The following is a 23,839-nucleotide window of genomic DNA, read 5'->3' on the forward strand; positions in this document are numbered from 1 at the left end:
ACCAAGGGTCACCCAGTGTGTGCAAGCCTTTCACCTTCTCCATCCATCCCATCCTATGGAGGTGAGTCTCCAAAACCAGAACCTAACTTTCAGTGTTCTGATGGACAACAGAGAAGTACAATCATAATCCAAAGTCCTCCCCTCTTGGCTCTGCTGGTGACGAATAGGATATGAATGTTGACAGAATCATACAACAGTTACCTATGGATAATGAGTATGTTCCACCTGCCAACGAACTACCAACCCCTGTCATGCCATTTTTCCATATACTAACCTGGGAAACCCCATTCCACCACCCATGCAAACCCCGCAACTTTTGGAAACTCTATTTCTTACCCTTGTCCTCAAAAGCCGACAAAACATGGATCCTCTTTACCACTATTGGATAATGCAAGGACACACAATGGGGGTGACTCAATTCCAACTTGCTACAACCCCAACGGGATCAGTGGCCAACACTGGTACTGAGACGACGAACAATGTTGTTGCAACCTCGCAGGTACCTCCCCGTTTGAACTTAGTTCCAATTTCCCTGGTATAGAAAAACACCGAGGAAATCAAAGATGCACTAGAGGTAATGAGAGAAACATAATCGAAAGTCTCAGTGTTAAAAGAAGTAAGGGTCATGATATTTCGAGAGAGATTCGAAAAGAAAGTTCATCCTTATTAGTCCCCTCGATCTATCAAAAATCTCGATAGATATCAAGACCCCATTCAACCCAAAAATAGGGAACTACGTCTTAATAATGAACCTCATAATAAGGAAAAACCAAAATGTTACAGATAGGAACTTAAGGTTGGATGCAATGATAACCCCCCCCCCCCACCACCACATGAATAGATCTATGAATTTAGTAGTCTGGAACTGTAGATGTGGGAATGGTGCAGACTCCCGAAGGAACTTTAGGGCATTACTTGATTGACATAGTCCCCCTTTAGTGGCATTACTGACAACGAAAATGTAAAGCCACCAAGGCTTGCTAGATTACTTTCCCTTCAATCAAATGATCAAAATAACAGTATGTAATGTTGGTGGTTTTATCTTCCTATGGGAAGATAATTTGGAGCTCGACGAAATAGCTAGTACTGAGCAGGAAATCCATGATATGATCAAGGTAAGTGGCTCTGGTGACCAATGGCTATTTAGTAGTATATATGCTAGAATTTTGGAATATGCGTAAAATCTTATAGGAAAACCTATGTACAATTGATAATAACAATAATAGAAAATGGCTAATTAGGGGTTATTTTAATGAACTTCTCAATAGCACATATATAAAGGAGGTGGCCCCTTAAATTTATTCAGTAGTGAAGATTTTTGGAGATAGTTAATTATTGCTAGTTCATTGATATGGGCTTCAGGGTAGCCGGTACACCTGGATGAATAATTATTTCAAGAACAAAAAAGCACTTATTTTTGAAAGGTTCTACCTTCATATAACAAATGGTTGCTACTCTACCCAAATGCCCAAGTTATATACCTACCTAGATCCCACTCTGATCATTGCCTCCTCATACTTTCCCTTAATATATAAAGGTGACCACTAATAACTGCATCTTTAGATTTGAAACCATGTGGACCTCACACTTGAAGCTCCCAAATATTATCAATAAGTCTTCGGCTTGTGCCTTAAATCTTATAGAAGCTATTTCAAATTTTGAAAAAAATGTCACAAATTGGAATGGAGACACATTTGGGAATATTTTTTTCACCAAAAGAGAGTAATCCTTAATAAAATAGGAGGTATTCATAAGTAAAAAAAAACTACCTCAATAGTGTTTTGCAGTTAAGATTGGAACAAAGCTTAATTGAGGACTACAACACAATTCTAAAAAAAGATGAGGATTTTTGGAAACTTAAATCAAGAAATAACTGGCTACAAGAGGGGAATGCAAATACTAAGTTCTTCCATGTTAGTACCTGAGTAGGTGTAGGAAAACTATATTCAGACCTTCAAAACATACGATGGGACTTGGATTCATGATCAAAATGACATTATCCAATTCACCACATCCCTATTATAATGAATTGTTCACTAAGCAGCACCATCAATCACACAACCTTACTACCAAGGTTTGTCCAACTACGATCAAACAAGAGGATTACCTTCTCCTTAGTAATTTGCCTACTATGGAGGAAATAACATCCATAGTCTTTTCTTTCCACCCTTTCTTCTACAAAAAATACTGGCATATTGTGGGTCCATGGGTGTACACATTATGCCAAAAAGCCTTCAAGGAGGGAGCTATTCTCGACTCCATAAGTCTCACTCATGTATGCCTCATTCCAAAGTGCAAGATTGCATCATCTCTTAAGAATTTTTGCCCCATCAGCCTCTGTAATAATATCTCCAATAAAATTATCACCAAAACTATATTTAGAAGATTAAGGGGTCTCAGGGACAAACTAATAGCCCCATGCCAGTTTAGCTTCCTCTAAAATAGACAAGCAACAGATAAAGTTATAATTATACTAAAAATAGTCTCCCATTTTTGAAAAAAAATGAAAGGGAAGAGAGGTTGCTTCATGAAAAAAATACACCTTGAGAAAGCTTTAGATAAAATTGAGTGGTCATTCTCTAGGCATACCCTCCAATGCTTCAACTTCCTAGAAAAACTTAGTAATCTTATAATGTTTAGCATTAGCTCTAGCCAATCGTCTATCCTAATAAATGGTACTAGAGTTGAGTTCTTTAACTTCACTAGAGGAATTGGTCAAGGAGACTCTATGTCCCCATACATATTCATACTATGAATGGAGGTCATATCTCAACATATTGAACAAGCAGTCATTTTAAAGACCCGAGCCCCTGTAAAAGTTAGCATTTGAGGATCAAGTGTCTTGCACCTTTTCTTTAATGACAAATTATTGTTAGGATCGAAAATAAGCAGATGTAAATGCGGAAGCTTGCAAAGCAGATCTCGAAAGACCACGAGTAAGAAGACAACGAGAAATATACCAAAAGACACACAAATTTAACGTGGTTCGGTCAATCGACCTACATCCACAAAGGAGATGAGCAATCCACTATAAATATGAGAGTACAAAATACAGAGAGAAACAACCTCAACCAATTCACTCGGAATACATGGGAGGTTCACACAAGTGATAACGTATCAAGCTTGTGACTCATAAATTTTCCCCCTAACCAAAACTCTCAAAGCCCTTAAGACTACATTGTGAATGCTAATTAAGTTAGAAAGAACATGCCTCTATTTATAGAGTCTTAAACCTTTTCCTACCAGAAAAAAGATTAGTCAATCCAAAACCTTTTCCTAAAAGGAAAACCTATTTATGGTAAGAAATCAGGGCAAATAAAACCCAACAAATCTCCCCCTTGGCCTGAATTTCTGACAAATTAAATTTGTCCACCTTCTTTACTTAATATTCAACAACTTGCTTCTCCTCTCCATAATCTCCTTTGCAAAATTTGTGTCTCAACACAGAGAACCTCTGTGAAACAATTTCTCCGACAAAATCTTCATTACTGTCAAAAAGGTTGCGGCTAGAACTACACCCGTCAAGATGAACACCTCTTTCTAACTTGATTCAATCATTGATTATCGAACCACTGAACCTAACTCCGTCATTGAATCTGGCTCTGATACCACTTTTTAGGACCAAAAATAAGAGATGTAAATGCGGAAGCTAGCAAAGCAGACCTCGAAAGACCACGAGTAAGAAGACAATGAGAAATATACCAAAAGACACACAGATTTAACGTGGTTCGGTCAATCGACCTACGTTCACAAAGGAGATGAGAAATCCACTATAAATATGAGAGTACAAAATACAGAGAGAAACAACCTCAACCAATTCACTCGGAATACATGGGAGGTTCACACAAGTGATAACGTATCAAACTTGTGACTCATAAATTCTCCCCCTAACCAAAACTCTCAAAGCCCTTAAGACTACATTGTGAATGCTAATTAAGTTAGAAGGAACATGCCTCTATTTATAGAGTCCTAAACCTTTTCCTACCAGAAAAAGGATTAGCCAATCCAAAACCTTTTCCTAAAAGGAAAACCTATTTATGCTAAGAAATCAGGGCAAATAAAACCCAACAATTATTGCTCATGTCCAAAACCTCTAAGAGTTGTAGAATCATTACTGAAGTCATAGGCTCTTTTTGCTACTGGTCAGGACAAAAAGTTGAAAAAATCTTTTCTAAGAAATGTTTTAGCGAAGTAACAGAGAGTATATCAATAGATCTGGATATCCACTGCAACAATTTCTTTGGGACATATTTGGACGTTCCAATATTTGATGGGATACCACTTAGAAAGGACCTCCAATTCATAATAGATTATCTTCAATTGAAGCTTAGTATTGGAAAAACAACTTTCTCGACATGGCAGAAAGAACTACCTTAGCAAAATCCTTCCTCAACCATATGGCAACTCATGATATGTAATATATTAACCTCCCTGTAGTAAATTAAAAACCATTGATAAAATTCAAAAGGACTTTGTTTAGGGAACCACTGAATTTATGAGAAAACTGCACATGATAAAGTGGGACGTAATTACTAAGGATAGGGATTCAAGTGGATTGGGTGTCTAACTAGCCTAGCACTTATCACCTAACTAGCCTAGCACTTTTTTATGATTCCTCGTTCTCTTTGGGCCTTACTCTTTCTAAACGAATATGCTAGAAATACTGACTTATTCACCTACTAGCACCACCTCAAAACTGTTAGTAGGACCTAGCAGAACATCATCTAGGGCTGGAAAAACAACATACAGTACACCAAATAGGATCTAGGAAATGCTAACGAAACCAACTTCTGGAAGGATAAATGGCTCTCAAATACAACCCCCTTAAGGTGCAGAGTCATAGGCCCCCTCTGTAAAGTTGAACTCTTACTCAAAGATAGGGACGTAATACATAATGGGACATAAACACTTGAAGATCTAAATTCAAATTATCAATGAATCTTAGTTCTGAAATTACCTCCATCCATATACCCCAAGCCCCAAACATGTGCGACAAAATAAATTGGACACTAATTAGTAAAGGAAATTTCACTACCAAATTGGTCTACATAGCCCTTAAATAGCCCTTAAATAAAAGGATACCACCAAAAGATCCAACCTTTTAAATTTTCATAGCATTGGTACAGATATAGACCCCTTGTGCAAAATCTGTTGCCAACCTGAAACTAACAAACATATACTTCTCGATGTCCCCTAGTTAGGAAGGTCTGGATTACTCTGTGCCTTCATGACTTGATCGAGAAAATAAAAATAAATAATAATCCAAATTGGCTCAACAGTATTAGAGATATAAAGAAGTTTTTAGCTTTTTTGACTAATTCGAGATGTTTCCATTTGAATTAATCGTAACAACAATATCTATAAGAAATCAAGGTAAAGGTCAATGTCACGTCCATAATTGATAGAGCAACATAGTATGCCTTTCTTGGTCCTAGCAGAAATCCGAAGTCAAAAATAACATCTCTTACCAATCTCTGCCCTTGACACCCCTACCAGCTGGCCTAAAATTGAATGATGATGGTCCCTTTGATTATATCACCTTTAAAAGAGGGACAGGGTGTATAGTCTGAGAATCAAAAGGCAACTGGATAGTAGGTTAAAGCACAAGAATTACATCCACCTCAATAACAAGGACAGATCTAGCAACATTAGTTCATGGCCTAAGGCTGACACATAGCCTAAGCCTTCACCACTCACCATTGCCCCTGACTCAACCGAGGTAATACATCTTCAAAATAATGGAAATGCTATTGAACCAAGGAGCATGAACCTAGGGAACAAAATGGAGTGGTTGATCTGCTAGCTCGTTTCAGAAGAACCCTACCAATAAATATTCTTTTTTAAGTATGGCATAATGCCCCTTTGTTTGTTCGAGAAGCCATCGAGGAAGACAAGAAAATGTTGTCTTTTGTTCACCCTATTGCTATGTCTTATGTTCACCCAAGTTCTAACTTATGTAATACTAGTATACTTGGTTGCGATTCGTGCGGTTATGAATAGAATTCAAATAAAATTTGACACTAAATCATAAAAGATAAGATATAAAAAATCAATTAAATATATCCATATTTTGTAACAATTGTTATTACAAGTTATCTATAAGATACATACTCTTTAATATTGAAAGTATTAGTTTTTTACATCAATATTTTTTTTAATTTGGACTTTTTCCTCCTCTTTGTTATAACTTCATCACTACTTGCTTTCTAGTATTCGTCTGTTTACCAACCTAAAGAATTATCATATCAAATCACTAAAAAAATTAATTAAAATTAAAAGGAAAAATAAGGTAAGAAAGAAAATAAATTTTAAAATACACAAAAAAAGAACAAAAAAAAAGAATTAGCTGGGCAGAAAAAGTTGAAAAAATAAGTTCAATAATAAATAGGAAGAAAAAGAAAAAAATTACCAAAGTAAAGAGAGAAAATACAACACTATTCTAGATGAACAGTTATTATGTAGATAGAGAGATTTTTAAGAATCAACAATTTTTTCCCTAAAAAATCAACACACTTTTTAGAAGAAGTTAACAATTATCCTGTATAAAAAAAATTATATATGTACGCAACACTCCAAACTTTATCAAACAATATTGTTTTTTTGGAGAATATATACCTTATATTTGAAAAAGAATTAATTCAAATTGTTAAAAATAAGCAACAATAAGTGTATCTCTATATATCGTAAATCATTCAAATTCAATTCTATCAAACTGATCTGATCATCTCTCTTGATGAAACTTTCACCGCAACTAACTTTCTTCTTATTTTGTAAAAGTTGTACAGAACTAATCTGTCACTTTCAGTAAAAAAAATGTATTTCACCTTGTCCTCTTGTTTGACTACTATGATATAAAAGAAATTATGTAAAACTTATCTATGATCTTCATGAACATAGCGGTCATTCATATTTCTGCATTACTTTTTCTATATTCTCTCTTAGTTATTAAATACATTATCGATGAAGAAAATGAAGAAAAAACAAATAAAAACGAAAAAAATATATTAGTAAAAAAGAAGAAGGAAAACAGAAATTAGATAGAAGGAAGTTGAGAAGATATTTCATTTAAGTGGAGAATGCAAAAAATAAAGGTTTTTTTTGTAATCCATAAATTATAATTAAATACAATAAATATGATAGATCTTAATGTTGTAAATCCATTGTATAGTATATGTGTATGATCCATTAGAGTTATCCAACAATTAATTGGATTCATGTATTAGTGTTTCGAATGTGGTAAGATTTCAAGGTGATATGAACCTTGATGATAACTATGGATAATTCCAAGGTAACCTTTGACTATGATATCTCCACACTATAAATAGAGATATCATTCACCATTGTATGATACACTTGAATAAGAAAATTCTTTCCTCTATCTTATACTTCTTGTCTTTTCTTCTTATATTCTGAGCTTTCTTTACAACACGTTATCAGCATGAAGTTGCTACTTGCAAAGGTATTATATAAATATTTTTATTTGATTCACATATTCTCTCATAATTTTATTATGTCGAATTTATCCAAACTTGAGTTTGTGGCATTAGATATTTCTGGAAAGAATTATCTTTCATTGGTACTCGATGCTGAGATTCACTTGGCTGCTAAAGGACGTGATGCCACTATTACTCAGAGAAATGAAGCAACAAGTCAAGATAAGGCGAAGGCTATGATTTTCCTTCGTCATCATCTTGATGAGGGCCTGAAGATTGAATATCTGACGGTAAAAAATCTACTTGAATTGTGGACTGATTTAAAGGGGAGATATGACCACCTAAAGACAACAGTGTTGCCAAGAGCTCGTTATGAGTGGATGCATTTACAGTTTCAAGATTTTAAGATCGTAATTGAATACAACTCTGTTGTATTCAGGATAACCTCCCCGTTAAAATTATGTGGGGAGACTATAAAAGATGAGGACATGTTGGAAAAGACATTTACTACTTTCCATGCCTCAAATGTGATATTGCAGCAGCAATATCGTGAAAAGGGTTTTCAGATTTATTTTGAACTAATCTCATGTCTTTTGGTGGCTGAGCAACATAGTGCTCTTTTAATGAAAAATCATGAAGCTCGTCCCACTAGAGCTGCTCCATTACCGGAGGCAAATGTGGTGGAAGCACGTGATCAATCTGAAGTAAAAAGAGATGATCATCGGGGCTATAATAATGCACGCGGACGTGGCAAAGATAAACGACGATACACTAATCGTCAAGGTGGTGGTCATAATAAGAGAGAGAACAACACGAGTTCTCAAAATAACCCCTCAAAAAGTAATTGTCGTCGTTGTGGCATGAACGGCCACTGTAAGAATGAATGTCGCACACGTGAGCATTTTTTAAGGCTCTATCAAAATTCCTTTAAAAAGAAAGGAAATAAAAGTGGTGCTTCCTCTTCCAATGCTCGAGTCGAGTCACATATGACTCTTAAAGATGATGATAAGCTGGGAACATCTCAGAAATATGATAAGGATATTGAAGCAAATTTGACTTTAAAGGATGATGTTTTTGATGGCCTTAGTGACATTACTCATATGGAAGTTGATGACTTCTTTGGAAGTCGAAACTGATGTTTGATATTTTAGCTGGGGAATGAAGTCTGTTAATATTTTACATAATACTTTACTTATGTGTTTTTAATTATTATGTTATTCATGTTGAAGTATTTAAATTTTCGTTGTTAATTTTGTTTCTTCCTTTATTTAATGTATTTTATTTTAATGAAAACTATAGAAATTCTCAGTTGTCAGTTGGAATCAAGATATGTAATGGAGATGTATGCCTTCTTGATAGTGCTACAACGCATACAATATTAAAAGAAAAGAAATACTTTTCTAATTTGGTTATGAAAATGACATATGTCAACACAATATCAGGTAGTACAAAATTCTTACTACCTGGAGAGACAATATTAAGCACTGATAATGCATTATATTGTAGTAAGTCTCAAAGAAACTTATTAAGTTTCAAAGTTATTCGCCAAAATGGCTATCATGTTGACACGACTAATGAAGGAAAGGACTAATACCTTTACATTACTACAATTAATGTAAAGAAGAAAACCGTGCATGAAAAATTACCTGCACTTTCTTATGGGTTGTACTATACAAGTATAAGTATAGTTGAATCACATGCCGTAGTAAATAAAAGGTTAACTAATTTTAATGATTTAATCATTTGACATGACCGGTTGGGCCATCCCGAATTTGATATGATGCCCAAAATCATTGAGAATTCACATGGGCACACCTTAAAGAGCCCAAATATCCTTCAATCAAAGGAATTCTCTTGTGCTGCTTGTCCTAAAGGAAAGTTGATCATTAAACCATCAACAGTTAAGGTTGGAATTAAATCCCCTGCGTTTCTGGAACGTATACAGGGTGATATATGTAGACCAATTCAACCTGCATGTGGACCCTTTAAATATTATATGGTCTTGATAGATGCTTCTACAAGATGGTCACATGTGTGTTTATTATCAACTCGCAACATGGCTTTTGCGAGAATGCTGACTCAAATAATAAGATTGAAAACACAATTTCCAAACTATACAATAAAGACAATCCGTGTAGATAATGCTAGTGAGTTTACAATGCCTGACTATTGTATGTCTACAAGTATAACAGTTAATCATCCATTTGCGCATGTTCACACTCAAAATGGTCCAGCAGAATCATTGATTAAACGTCTGCAATTGATATCTAGACCATTACTAATGAGAACAAACTTATATGTGTCTATGTGGGGGCATGCTATTTTGTATGCAGCAGCACTTGTGCTCATAAGGCCGACCAATTATCATGAATTCTTCCATTTACAATTGACTTTTGGTCAAGAGCCAAACATTTTCCATCTTAGAATTTTTAAATGTGTGGTGTATGTCTCAATTGCTCCACCACAACGCACAAAGATGGGGGCCCAAAGAAGGTTGGGGATATATGTTGGGTATGAATCTCCTTCAATCATAAAATATTTGGAGCCTATGACTGGAGATTTATTTAAGGCAAGATTTGCTGATTGTCATTTTGATGAATCAGTATACCCAACATTAGGGGGAGAACATAAGTCGTTGGGAAAAGAGATAGAATGAAATTCATCAACTCTATCTCATCTGGATCCTCGAACAAACCAATGTGAGTAAGAAGTTTAAAAAATAATTTATTTGCAGAACATTGCAAATCAGCTACCAGATGCATTTACTAATCTTCCAAGATTACTAAATCACATATTCCAGCTGTTAATGCTCCAGTTCGAGTTGATATCCCGACGGGATAAATTGTTAAGGCAAATGAGTCTAGACCACATTTGAAGCGTGGTAGACCAATTGGTTCCAAGGATAAAAATCCTCGAAAGAGAAAAGGAATAAATGATCAAGATGATCATGGGTTGAAAGAAATTTCTCAAGATGAGACCAAGTCATAACACATAATGATGAGGAGGTTCGAACTTTTGAAAATAATGAAATTTCAATGAATTATGTATCGACGAGAAAGTTGTGGAACCGAAATAATATTGTTATTGAAAACATATTTGCCTATAATGTTGCTATTGAAATAATGCAACAAGATGAAGATTTTGAGCCAAAATCTGTTCACGAATGTAGACAGAGAAATGATTGGCCAAAATGGAAGGATACAATTCAAGCTGAATTATCTTCACTAGAAAAAAGTGAAGTTTTTGGACCAATAATCCGAACACCTGGAGGTATCAAGCCAGTGGAGTACAAATGGGTTTTTGTACAAAAAAGAAATGAGAAAGGTAAAGTCATGAGATATAAGGCCTCGTTGCTCAAAGTTTTTCTCAAAGACCTGGCATTGATTATATGGAGACATATTCTCCAGTGGTAGATGCAATCACCTTCAGATATCTCATAAATCTTGCAGTTCATGAAAAACATAAAATGCATCTAATGGACGTTGTCACAGCCTATCTATATGGCTCATTGGACCACAACATTTTCATGAAAATTCCTGAAGTATTCAAAGTACCTGAAGCATACAAAGATTCAAGAGAAACTTGTTCAATAAAGATTCAGAAATCTCCGTATGGATTGAAAGAATCAGGAAGGATGTGGTACAATCGTTTGAGTGAATATTTGTTAAAGAAAGGGTACAAAAATGACCCAATTTGTCGCTGCATTTTCATTAAACGGTCGGGGTCTGAATTTGTAATAATAGCTGTGTATGTTGATGATTTGAACATCATTGACACTCATAAAGATCTTTTAGAAGCCGTTGAGTGTCTGAAAAAAGAATTTGAAATGAAAGATCTCGGCAAGACAAATTTTTTCTTGGCCTACAGATTGAGAATTTGTCGAACGGAATACTTGTTCATCAATCAACGTACACAAAAAAGATACTAAAGTGTTTTACATGGATAACACACATCCATTGAGTACTCCAATGGTGGTAAGATCGCTTTACATCAATACACATTCATTTAGACCTTAAGAGAATGATGAAGAGCTTCTTGGTGATGAAACTCCTTACCTTAGTGCGATTGGGGCACTAATGTACCTTGCTAACAATACTCGACCAGATATCTGTTTTGCAGTAAGTCTACTAGAAAGATTCAGTTCCTCCCCAACAAAAAGACATTGGAATGGTGTTAAACACATACTTCTATATCTTTGGGGGACCATGGACATGGGTTTATTCTATTCCAATAATTCCAAGTCAGAACTGATTGATTACGCAGATGCAGGGTATTTATCTGATCCGCATAAAACTTGATCACAAATAGGCTATTTGTTTACATGTGAAGACACGACAATATCTTGGAAATCAATGAAACAAACGTTGGTATCAATGAAGAGCTTCTTGGTGATGAAACTCCTTACCTTAGTGCGATTGGGGCACTAATGTACCTTGCTAACAATACTCGACCAGATATCTGTTTTGCAGTAAGTCTACTAGAAAGATTCAGTTCCTCCCCAACAAAAAGACATTGGAATGGTGTTAAACACATACTTCTATATCTTCGGGGGACCATGGACATGGGTTTATTCTATTCCAATAATTCCAAGTCAGAACTGATTGATTACGCATATGCAGGGTATTTATCTGATCCGCATAAAACTTGATCACAAATAGGCTATTTGTTTACATGTGGAGACACGACAATATCTTGGAAATCAATGAAACAAACGTTGGTAGCCACTTCTTCAAATCATGCAGAAATTAAAGTCATCCATGAAGCAAGTCGAGAGTGCGTCTGGTTGAGATCAATGACCCATCATATTCAGGAAATGTGTGGTTTTTCTTTGAAAAAGAATATATCAACCACAATGTAAGAATTAAGGATTAATACGAGTATTTTATCATAATACTAATATTAATTGATGTATAATCTGATTAGGTCTTGAGAAATGTTTTGCTGAATAAGTAATTAATATTAATAATAGAATAAAATATATATTTTTTCGAGTCTTGAGCAAGTAAATCTTCTTTTGGTTGAGCTTAAACCTATCTTGCTTACTTGAGCTTAGACCTATCTTACTTACTTAGATAAAGAAACGGATTGCTAGTCTTGACAGCTCGAAAGTGCCTTAATTAGACGGAAGTCTTCAAATTTTCTCAGATTACTATTGCTATGTTAAAAGTGAAAAATTATTTTTAGAATAGTAGACGATTAAAAATGAACAAAGAATGTATATGGTGACGTTAAATTTTACGAAGCCAAATCAATTTTAAAGTTATTTTTAACCTCATCCTTTGATTTTTTTTGACCCTCTTCATTTTTCTCCTTTTTTTATATATATATATATTTCATTTTTAAAAAAAAAATATAATACATTGTATATACATTATCTATATTGTATATGTATATATAATGTATATACTTCGTATAATCATGTATAAATATATGAAACCAACTCAAATTACATACCTTTAACCACAATTTGATCTGAAAGCTCGAGTTTGTCAACTAAAAATCGAGAGGTTGAAAAAAGATAAATAATGCAAGTGACCTATCTTACAAATTAAAGTTATTTACTTAATTTGATGCACTTTCCATTCTTTTGGTGATACTCAACTTTCGTTTTTAATTCAAAAGTCATTTAATTACGATTTTTTTTCACAAAAAGTCATTCAACATATTAATTATTTTTTTATTAAAATTTACTGACATGAAATTTTAATTTTTAACCAAAATTTTAAAAACCAAAAATATATTCATTTAAACCATTTAACGACTCGTCCCACTTAAAATATAATATTAAACTTTTTATTTTACCATTAGTTTCCTAAATCATCCTCCCTCGTCTCCCCATTCTTTCCCTCTACTTCTTCTCTTTTCTTTCCCTTGTTAATTTCTCAATTTCAACCTCTTATTCACATTATATACAATTTTGGACAAACAAGGGTTAGCCGGATGACTAAGGATATAAAATCTGAAATATTAATTTATTTGTATTCGATATTTATATTAATTTTGATAGGTAAAAATTAAAGTGAGAATAGAAATTAAAGTGAAAATACAAATTACTTAATCATGCGTAGTGATAAGAACATATATAAAAGATAAATGACTTCAATATGTTGATCAAATTGCGATTAATTTTCTTTTTTCCGCGTGAAAAATTTCTTTCGATCACTATTATGTCCTTTCATGTTTAGCTAAAGTTTCCAACTTAGAGTATATTTTCAAAAACTGTATCGGGTTTGACCAATAATGTGTAACACTAAATATTTTTCATTGCACTATGATTAGGACTTTATGTCATCACTAATTGATAGGCTATTAAGAAAATATCACTTGTCTTCCCACCACAAGATGCAAATTGAAGAAAGAGCTTCTATTAAGAAAATTAGACATAGTTAATTAAATAAAGTTTCTGATAGAATATATACCTTCACTTAACAAGTAATGGACCAGGCCCCTTACTACACTAATGAATAAAAAGAAAGTTAAATGCAGTAAAATCAACACGATGATTTTACGTGAAAACCTCCTTGCTTAAGGGAGTAAAACCACGACCTGTCTCACAGGATTTTCAATCGTTTTCACTAATCTTCAAAAGCAAAAGTAAAACACGATTACACCAAACGTAAGAAAGAGTTATCAATCTTACAGTTAAGAAATAGTCCACTATTGCTTAACAAGCCTAAGTAGAAAACAATCTACCCACTAAGCTATCCCACCTGGACAACCTAGACTTTTAACACAACACACCAATTCCTTTGTAGATTCAGGAATGGTTTACAGTTTAAGAACAAGAGAATGCATTCCTAAACAACTAGACAAAAAGCTCCAGATATTGCTGTTGTTCTTGGAATAATTCCGCCTTTGCTTTGTAGTAGCCTTTGCAAGAGTTCTTGAAAATTTTTTATCAAGTTGCAAAAGTTGCACAAAATGTTTAGAAAAGTGCCTTTTATATGGGCAAGTCACTTTCCTAAACCTCTTTGCCATTGGCTGGAAAAGTCACACTTTCTGACGCCATCGGGAAGTGTGCACCTACTTTCTGTACCGTCTCCAGCTGGCAATCAACTGGCTCCTCATCATGAGAGCCTGGTACCTCTACTAGGTCCCTGGGTTTGTTTCATCTACAATACTCAAGCAAGAACCCTGCAATAGTCAATTAAGAAACTGGTACCTTTACAAGGTTCCCAAGTTTGTCTAATCATCAATACTACAAATAACATTTTCCCCCTTTTTGATGATGACAAACACTGAAGTCATAATCTAAGATCCTCTCCAACTTTGTTCACCCTTTTTATATTCCCCCTCACTGTATGTTCCCCCTCACTAAAATATCATTTAGCTACGCACTACACAGTTTTACTTCCCCCTTTTGGCATCATAAAAAAGAAACGCAGTAAACCAGAGATGTGAGCAGAAACACTGAAAAAGATCAAGGCTAAAAAGCAACTAATCAGTAAAGAAAAAGCATGCACAAGAGGAGATAATTAGAACAGCACAGGAATGAATTAACCAGTACGCCATAATAACATAAATACATTAGAACCAAACTGAACATTCTTCAACACATTGAAAAGCCACAAAAAAAATTTGACACAAGGGGGGTTCAACAAACTCGGAAGAGGGAGGAGGATGAGACAGGGATTGGATAACAAGAGTGAGTCGTGCATTGACAGCATCATTGTCTTTGATGGCCTTTTCTTGCAGGGCAGTTATCTTCGCCTTCAACTTAGTATTCTCTTTCTCCAGAGCTTGAACCACTGAAGAACCAGGTCCCTCACTTTGTGCAGTAAGCAGTTCTGCTTTGAGTATAGCAATCTCTGCCTCTTTACCACTTAACTGCACAGTAAGCTCCTCAACCTCATTCTTAAGCTGCTCCTGATCATCAATCAGTTGGGCCATTTTGCTCTTTGGATAGCCTCTTCCTTCAATGCATTCACACTCAACCAAGGTAATTTCGGAGATAGTCTGCTTAACTGTCCCCATTTTTCCCACACTAAGAGGAATTTGAAAATTCTTGAATACCTCCGTAAGAAAGTATCCATAACCCATTCCGTGAACACCTTTCCTCTCAATGACAGTTTTGTGGATATGCTCATGCATTAGACCAGGTAGGTTCAAGGCGTCGAAGTTGCACAACATCTCCATCACAAACAAATCAGCAGCAGTTTCTACTGTCCTCTTTTCAGTGCGAGGAAGGAGAACTTTGTTGATGAACTCAAAAACCAACTGATACTCACTCTTCATGATTTTCTTATAAATCCCAGCAACCTTGGTTGTGGGTGTCTTAGAAATCACAGCAGCAAACTCAGAAGAGCAAGTTCTACCCAATACAGACCCGGTGCCCTCTCTAGGCACCCTGAGAATTTTGCTCAACACACCCTCATCTAAACATATAGCAATATTATTTACTCGTGTGAGGATGCTCCCATCATCCTTGAATTGAATATTATAGTAAAATTCACGCACTTCTTCTTCATGGAGAATGAGGGATTTCCTGTTGAACAAATGTAACCAAGATTGGATCTCAACCATGTCGTGAAGACAGTCCATGCCAGGAAGAGTTATGATCCCCATATCAAAAATTCTTCCTGCCAAAACAGCTTGGTTTCTCAGACTGTCAACCACCTCCTGCATGTTGACACCCTCAACTTTCCTGGCTTGGGAACCAGGTCCCTGTGACCGCTTTCTCTTTTTCTCAGATCTCTTCCCTTTTGACTGTGACTTTTCAACCTTCCTTGTAACCCTTTCCCTTTTCTTTTATGACTTCTTCTTCTTATTTTTCTTGTCCACCTCTTCTTCAGACAACTCCACCACATTAGCTTCAGGTAATTTAAAATTTGATACATTGAAGGTTCTTGCACTTCTAACTGCAGCAGTAGAACGTGCACTTGCCTTCAAGGCATCAACCATCAACTTTTGTGCAGCAGACCTTTTAGTAGGTCGTCTCCTAGGGGCCTCCTCCACAACCTTTTCCTTCCCTTTTCTAGATCCCACCCGTTCTCTTCTATCAACCTTCCATTTTAATGGCTCCTCCTCACTAGCAGAGTCAGAGGAAGAGGAAGAAGAGTACCTACCTAAATCAGGGGTTTTATCAAAGATAGGTTGAGTAGGTCTTACCTCTTCCCTTTCCAAGACTTCAGTATGCTCTGCCCTTGCTTCTTCTCGCATCATGGCCAGGCTTTCAACCACGAGTTCTTCACTCGCTGCCAGTATGTTGGACTTGGAAGCCCTATGTTTTGGTAGATACCCTTCAAACATATTGTCAGGCAACATGTCTTGAAAAGGACCAGGTCCAGTAGGCACTGCAGAAGTATTTAGATCTATGGCAAAAAAAGGGTTATCAGGAGTGTCTTGGTGAGGACTGGGAGAAAGAGGAGGTCTGGCTTGTGTATTGGTTAGAGAATAGAAAGCAAGAGGCTCGATTTCACTGAGAGCATTCAACATTTGTTTGGAAGAGGATGAAGCAGAAGACATGGTTTTCACACTAGGAAGTATTTTGCTTGAATCAGCGAAGAGAAGAAAAAGAAGACGAAATTTGCCTTTCAAGTTTTTGCAAAAACCCTTCGTGAACAGTAAGAAGAAATTAAGAGACAGATGAGAGTTTCAAGAAGAAGTAATGATATTTAAAGAAAGTAAAAAGGTGCCAGGTCCGTGATTGGATGCGTCATTTGAGAAAGAAACGATGGGACTGATCAGTCAGAATAACCGATGGCTGACACGTGGCATTATCAACGGTCATATTATTTCAGTTTCAATTTAATGTATAAATGCTAACCTGGACAGGCACCAGGTACCATAGGACAGTTAAACTTCATTCCTCAGTTGTTCTAGTTGCTTCTCTTGTTAAGCAGGTCCTCACTGAAAGTATACCTACAGAAGGCACAAAAAGGGATCTTTATTCAGATATGCACTCTTCGCATCCGTTTGGTACAGCTTGAACCCCATGAATGCAGCAAAAGCTATTAAGATTCTAATAGCTTCCATTCTGGCAACAGGTGCAAAAGTCTCATCATAGTCTATTCCTTCTTCTTGATTGTATCCTTGCGCCACCAACCTGGATTTATTTCTAGTAATCACTCCATTTTCATCAAGCTTGTTTCTGAAAACCCACCTAGTTCCAATTACTGTTCTGCCTTCAGGTCAAGGAACCAGGTACCATACCTTACTTCTTTCAAACTGATGGAGTTCTTCTTGCATAGAATTTATCCAGTCTGCATCACTCAATGCTTCTTTAACATTCTTGGGCTCAATAGATGGTATGAATGCTGAGAATGCAACTAGATTTCTTGTTTTTGATCTAGTATGAATTCCAGAATTCAAAGGAGAAATGAGATTATCAAGAGGATGTGATGAGCTATGCTTCCATCCTGACCTTGGAGCAGACTGACTTGGCTGATCTGCATGTTCTTCTTCATCAAGAGTGACATCATCTTCTGGGGAGTCTGAAGTACTCTGGCTGGAATTTTGAGTAGTACCAGGTACCATATCATCCTTTTCACCCTCAGCAGCCTCATCAGGTAGACTATGATTCTGATCATCACAACCATTGTTCACTTGTTGATCTGCATCAACTTCACCTCCTTCAGACTTCTTTGATTTGAGCATTTTCATCACATCATCATCATCATTTGATCCATCATTCTTCAAGCTTCCATCTTCATCAAATATAACATGAATGCTTTCTTCAATGCATTGAGTTCTTTTTTTAAATATTCTGTAAGCCTTACTGGATGAAGAATATCCAACAAACACTCCTTCATCACTTCTGGGATCAAATTTTCCCAGATCATCCTTTCCATTATTCAGCACAAAACATTTGCACCCAAATGCTCTAAGATAGCTCAGCATTGGCTTTCTGTTGTTGAGCAGCTCATAAGGAGTCTTGTTCAAAATAGCTCTTATTAGACACGTGTTGGTAACATGACATGCTGTGTTAACAGCTTCAACCCAAAAACTTTGAGGAAGATTTGATTCAATAATCATAGTTCTGGCAATGTTCACCAAGGTCCTGTTCTTTCTTTCCACTACTCCATTTTGTTGAGGAGTTCCTGGAGTAGAAAAATTATGACTCATACCATTTTCCATGCAGAATCTATCCAGTGTTGAGTTCTCAAACTTTGTGCCATGATCAGATCGAATGCTGTAAATAACTTGATTCAATTTGGTTCGAATCATTTTGAAGAATACCACCAACTCTTCAGCTGTGTCTACCTTTGATCTCAAGAATCTCGTCCAGGTGTATCTTGAGTAATCATCAACAATCACCAAAATGTACTTCTTGCCATTTCTGCTTTGAACCTTTAAGGGTCCACACAAGTCCATATGAAGCAGCTCTAGTGTTCTTGATGATGTTACTTGATTTTTGGGCTTAAAAGATGATCTGATCTGCTTTCCTTTAATACAAGCTTCACAAATTTTATTTTCAGCAAACTTCAGTTTGGGCAGACCTCGGACCAGGTCCTTAGAAATTAGTTTGTTCAATAAAGATGAGCTTACATGCCCCAGCCTACGATGCCAAAGATCAGTATTCTCATTCTGAGCACTAAGACATGTTAGGTCATCTCCATGAGACGTTTCTAAGTTTGCCACATACATATTCTTACTTCTGTGTGCAGTGAGAATTACCTTGTTTGTAGTTAGACTCACCACAGTGCATTTCTCAGAAGTGAATTTGACCTCATTTCCTTTGTCACAGATTTCTGACACACTCAACAAGCTGTACTTCAACCCATCCACATGGTAAACATTGTCAATTGAATCTTCAAGAGATCTTCCTACTTTGACAACTCCCAAAATGTACTCCTTCTTGCCATCACCAAATGAGACACCTCCTCCTTGAAGGGTCTTGAGTGAGAGGAAGTTCTTTACGTCACCAGTCATATGCTTAGAGCAATCACTATCCATATACCAACATTGACTGCTGCTCCTTTCACTCACCTGCACCAAAAATCACTTGTTAAGCTTGGGAACCCATTTCAGCTTGAGTTCCCAGTAGGAAGACAAAGGAGTGATTAGATTGTATCTGGTCCAATATGATAGATTTTGAAACTTTTTAACAAAGGACATAGGAGCAGGGACAGATTTTTTCTTTGAAAATCTGTGAGTTGAAACATGCTTTGGAGGACCAGGTCTCTCTTTTGGTACATTTTGCCTTTCAGCATAATTAGAGAACCTTTCACAGGAGTTTCTCCAGCTAGCACACTCATCCTTCAAATGTCCATTCTTTCCACAATGAAGACACAACAGATTGTCAGACACAAACACATACTTACTGTGAGGATTATAAGGAGGACTTATGTTCAGACTTCCTAGTCCTTTCTTATTGAAATTACTCTGATTCGTTGTATTTGACAATAACTTTGAGGATTTGGTCCACTTAAGGGATTTTTCACGTTCTTCCTTAAGTTTCACAATATCATGTTCTAATTTGTTACTCTTTTCAAGTGACAGACCAAGGTTTTTCTCAGAGTTTTTCAATTTTTCTTGAATTTCAGCTTGCAGACTATTTGACATTCCATTCAGCTTTTCAGCTTCTTCAGTAATCTGATTCAACTGGTTCTTAAGTTCAGAGTTAATTGACTCTAAAGATACCATTCTTGACATTTTCTCTTCAAGTTTAACTTTGTTTTCAGTTAAACTGTCAAGTTCAGCATTCATGGTGTCTCTTTCAGATGTTAACTCTATCACAGAATCAATCATGACTTTTGCCAAAGTTCTCAATTTTTTAAGAGAATATTTATCCACGTCATTTTTCATATCTAGAAGAGTTACCTGATTGTCCTCTTCTTCATTTTCTATGTGAGCCATGAGAGCAAACATTTCATTGAAGACAGTTTCCTCCTCATACATAGCAACCATGGACATATCTTTTGGCTCATCAGGGTCTTCTGAATCACTTGAAGAATCTCCCCATGCAGCAAGAGCCTTTTTGACAACCATATCAGCAGCAACTTTTCAATCTCTGTTGCCAAGTACCAGGTCCCTTCTATTTTCTTTGTCACTCCTGTGTTTTTTATGTTCCTTGTTTTCATTCTTGAGCAAAGGACACTCTCTGATGAAGTGCCCAGATTTTCCACACTTGTAGCAAGTATAACCTTGAGTAGCATTTCGAGTACCGTTTGTTCCTCTTTTATAAACATAGTTTTTCCTCACAGTTTTTTGAAATTTACTGATGAGATATGCCATATCATCATCATCACTTGAATCTTCATCTGATTTATACTTCAGCATCAATGACTTGTCCTTCTTGGCTTCCTTCTTTGACAAATCATAGTTTCGATTCATCTCATGTGTTTTCAAATTACCAATCAAAGCATCCATAGTCAGCACCTTCAAGTCCTTGGCTTCTGTAATGGCATCAACTTTGCTCTCCCAAGACTTTGGAAGAATTCGAAGCACTTTTCTGACTTGTTTGGTCATGCTTATAGGTTCACCCAGACTTCGCAGCTCATTTGTAATGGAAGAAAACTTGGTGAACAGGTCATGTATTGTTTCTCCTTCCTTCATTTTAAAGTTCTCATATCGAGAAGTACGCATGTCAATCTTAGATTCTTTGACTTGTTCAGTTCCTTTATGTGCAGTCTTTAAGCAACCCCAAATTTCTTTAGCAGACTCACAGGCTGACACTCTGTTGTACTCATCAGGTCCTATCCCACAGACAAGAAGAGTTTTAGCTTTGAAACCTTTTTCAATCTTTTTCCGGTCAGCTTCATCGTATTTCTGCCTAGGCTTTGGAACAGTAATGGTCTTCTCTCCATCCTTTTCTTTCATCATCGGAACAAAAGGTCCATCCAGTACAATATCCCATAACTCGTTGTCTTCAGCCATGAGGTAGTCATGCATTCTTACTTTCCACCAACTGTTGAAATGTCCATTGAAACGAGGAGGTCTGTGTGATGACTGACCTTCTTCGAGGTTAAGTGGAGCTGCCATTCTAAAGCAAATATCACTTCCTTGGTGTTAACCAAATAGGAAGTGCCTGCTCTGATACCACTTGATAGAATATATGCCTTCACTTAACAAGTAATAGACCAGGTCCCTTACTACACTAATGAATAAAAAGAAAGTTAAATGCAGTAAAATCAACATGATGATTTTACGTGGAAACCTCCTTGCTTAAGGGAGTAAAACCACGACCTGTCTTACAGGATTTTCAATCGTTTTCACTAATATTCAAAAGCAAAAGTAAAACACGATTACACCAAACGTAAGAAAGAGTTATCAATCTTACAGTTAAGAAATAGTCCACTATTGCTTAACAAGCCTAAATAGAAAACAATCTACCCACTAAGCTATCCCACCTGGACAACCTAGACTTTTAACACAACACACCAATTCCTTTATAGATTCAGGAATGGTTTACAGTTTAAGAACAAGAGAATGCATTCCTAAACAACTAGACGAAAAACTCCAGATATTGCTGTTGTTCTTGGAATAATTCTGTCTTTGCTTTGTAGTAGCCTTTGCAAGAGTTCTTGAAAAGTTTTTATCAATTTGCAAAAGTTGCACAAAATGTTTAGGAAAGTGTCTTTTATATGGGCAAGTCACTTTCCTAAACCTCTTTGTCATTGGCTGGAAAAGTCACACTTTCTGACGCCATCGGGAAGTGTGCACCTACTTTCTGTACCGTCTCCAGCTGGCAATCAACTGACTCCTCATCATGAGAGCCTGGTACCTCTACTAGGTCCCTTAATTTGTTTCATCTACAATACTCAAGCAAGAACCCTACAATAGTCAATTAAGAAACTGGTACCTTTACAAGGTTCCCAAGTTTGTCAAATCATCAAAACTACAAATAACAGTTTCAAATAAGTTTTCAATGTTTTGAAAAGGCATCCTTCATGTATTTTATATATTTATTTTTCCTTTTCGAAAATATCATTTCCAAACCCTTGGGCTCCTCCAATCATTTGGGGTAGGTTTATAATATAGTTTTAAAACTCCATTAATTTAAATTTAGGTAGAAAAATTTATTTGGTATGTAAAAAGCGCTTCATATTAATAGGTGATTTCATTTTTAAAACTTAAATTCAAGATATCTAATTATAAAGAACGGAATACATATTATTACGTTAGTGGTGCATATTTTTTATTCCTAAACACAAACAATTACATGACCAGATCCTTACATGTTGGAATGAGATTTTTTTTTTAAAAAAAAAAACATTAAAAACAAATGGTTCTAATTAAGAAGTCAACATCCAGCAGGTTACGCAATAATTCATTGGATTAACATCTTAAAAAACCTTAATAAACACCATTATATGTATCGTTATTCATAATTATATTTGCCTAGGGTTGACTTACTATTTACTTGACCGTTTTTGTCTTCTTTTTCTCAATGTATTCGTTGGGAGTGGATGAGTTGTGTGCCAAACGTCCTCAACTAGTGTAGCTGAGTCATTATTAGTACTTCAATATATTGGTTGCAAAAATTTTAATAGTTTAATTGATTTACTGTTTAATTTTTACTTTGTTGATAGTAATTTTATTTTCCACCTCGTAATCCACTTCATCATTTCCCCTTGCCCTCTGTACCCCTATTATTATTATTATTATTATTATTATTATTATTATTAAAAGAGAAATGTATTGAAACATTTTTAAATTTGGTTCGAATTAATTATTAGTTTCATACAATCTTAAAAATATTTTTTTACTTAACTAACTGAACTTAAATACACTTCTGATCTTGCAGTATGAGTGAAATACACTTCTAACTTTTCGTCAAGTTTAGGGGTACTTTTTATCAAGTATCTCATGTTTCTACAAGAGTTAAAAAAGAAACCCAGTTATTATGTCACGTAGCAAATCATGAATGTATGTAAGTTCAGTTAATCAAGTAGAATAGTGTTTTTAAGGTTATGAATAGTTGAAATTAATAATTTATAACAAGTTCAAGAATATTTTCAATACTTCTCTTTTTTTATTTTTTTAAAAAAATCTTCATTCAATTTCGAAAAAAATGAAGTTAAAGAATAGCTTCTTTTTTCTTCAAATTAGGAATAGGGGAAGTGAAAATGAGAGGGGATTACAATGTGGAGAATCGAATCCTCACCAATAAGATGGAATTTAGATAGTCAACCAACTGAGATACTAGATTTATACAAAGTATAACTCATAATTAACCAGAGCCAGCTAACTAAGTAAACTATTTTTTCAAGCAATGTAACAATAATTTTCATAAACATCAAGTTGGGGCCAGCAAAACCTACGTGTAATTTATAACATTAATTAAAATTTGCGTGTGGAGATTCTACAAAAAAATAACTCAATTGCCCCTTGAAATGAACCTTAGGGTAATGTACAACAATAAAATACAATTAACAAGTCTACTATTGCATCTCAATGACTTTTTGGAATCCTCTCTGAGCCATTACTACATTATTTTACTCTTTATTCAATTTATTAATCCC

At 35.5% G+C, this 23,839-nt stretch overlaps 1 protein-coding gene across 1 annotated transcript; it reads left to right on the forward strand.

The window, feature by feature from the left end:
* The first annotated feature begins 7,510 nt into the window (after window positions 1–7,510).
* Window positions 7,511–8,569, forward strand: LOC101262235 (uncharacterized). Its single transcript, XM_004245321.1, has one exon. It carries the CDS (start codon window positions 7,511–7,513, stop codon window positions 8,567–8,569), a length of 1,059 nt encoding a protein of 352 aa, XP_004245369.1.
* Window positions 8,570–23,839: the final 15,270 nt, after the last annotated feature.

The sequence above is a fragment of the Solanum lycopersicum genome, chromosome 8, assembly GCF_036512215.1.
Source record: "Solanum lycopersicum chromosome 8, SLM_r2.1".
Taxonomy (NCBI): domain Eukaryota; kingdom Viridiplantae; phylum Streptophyta; class Magnoliopsida; order Solanales; family Solanaceae; genus Solanum; species Solanum lycopersicum.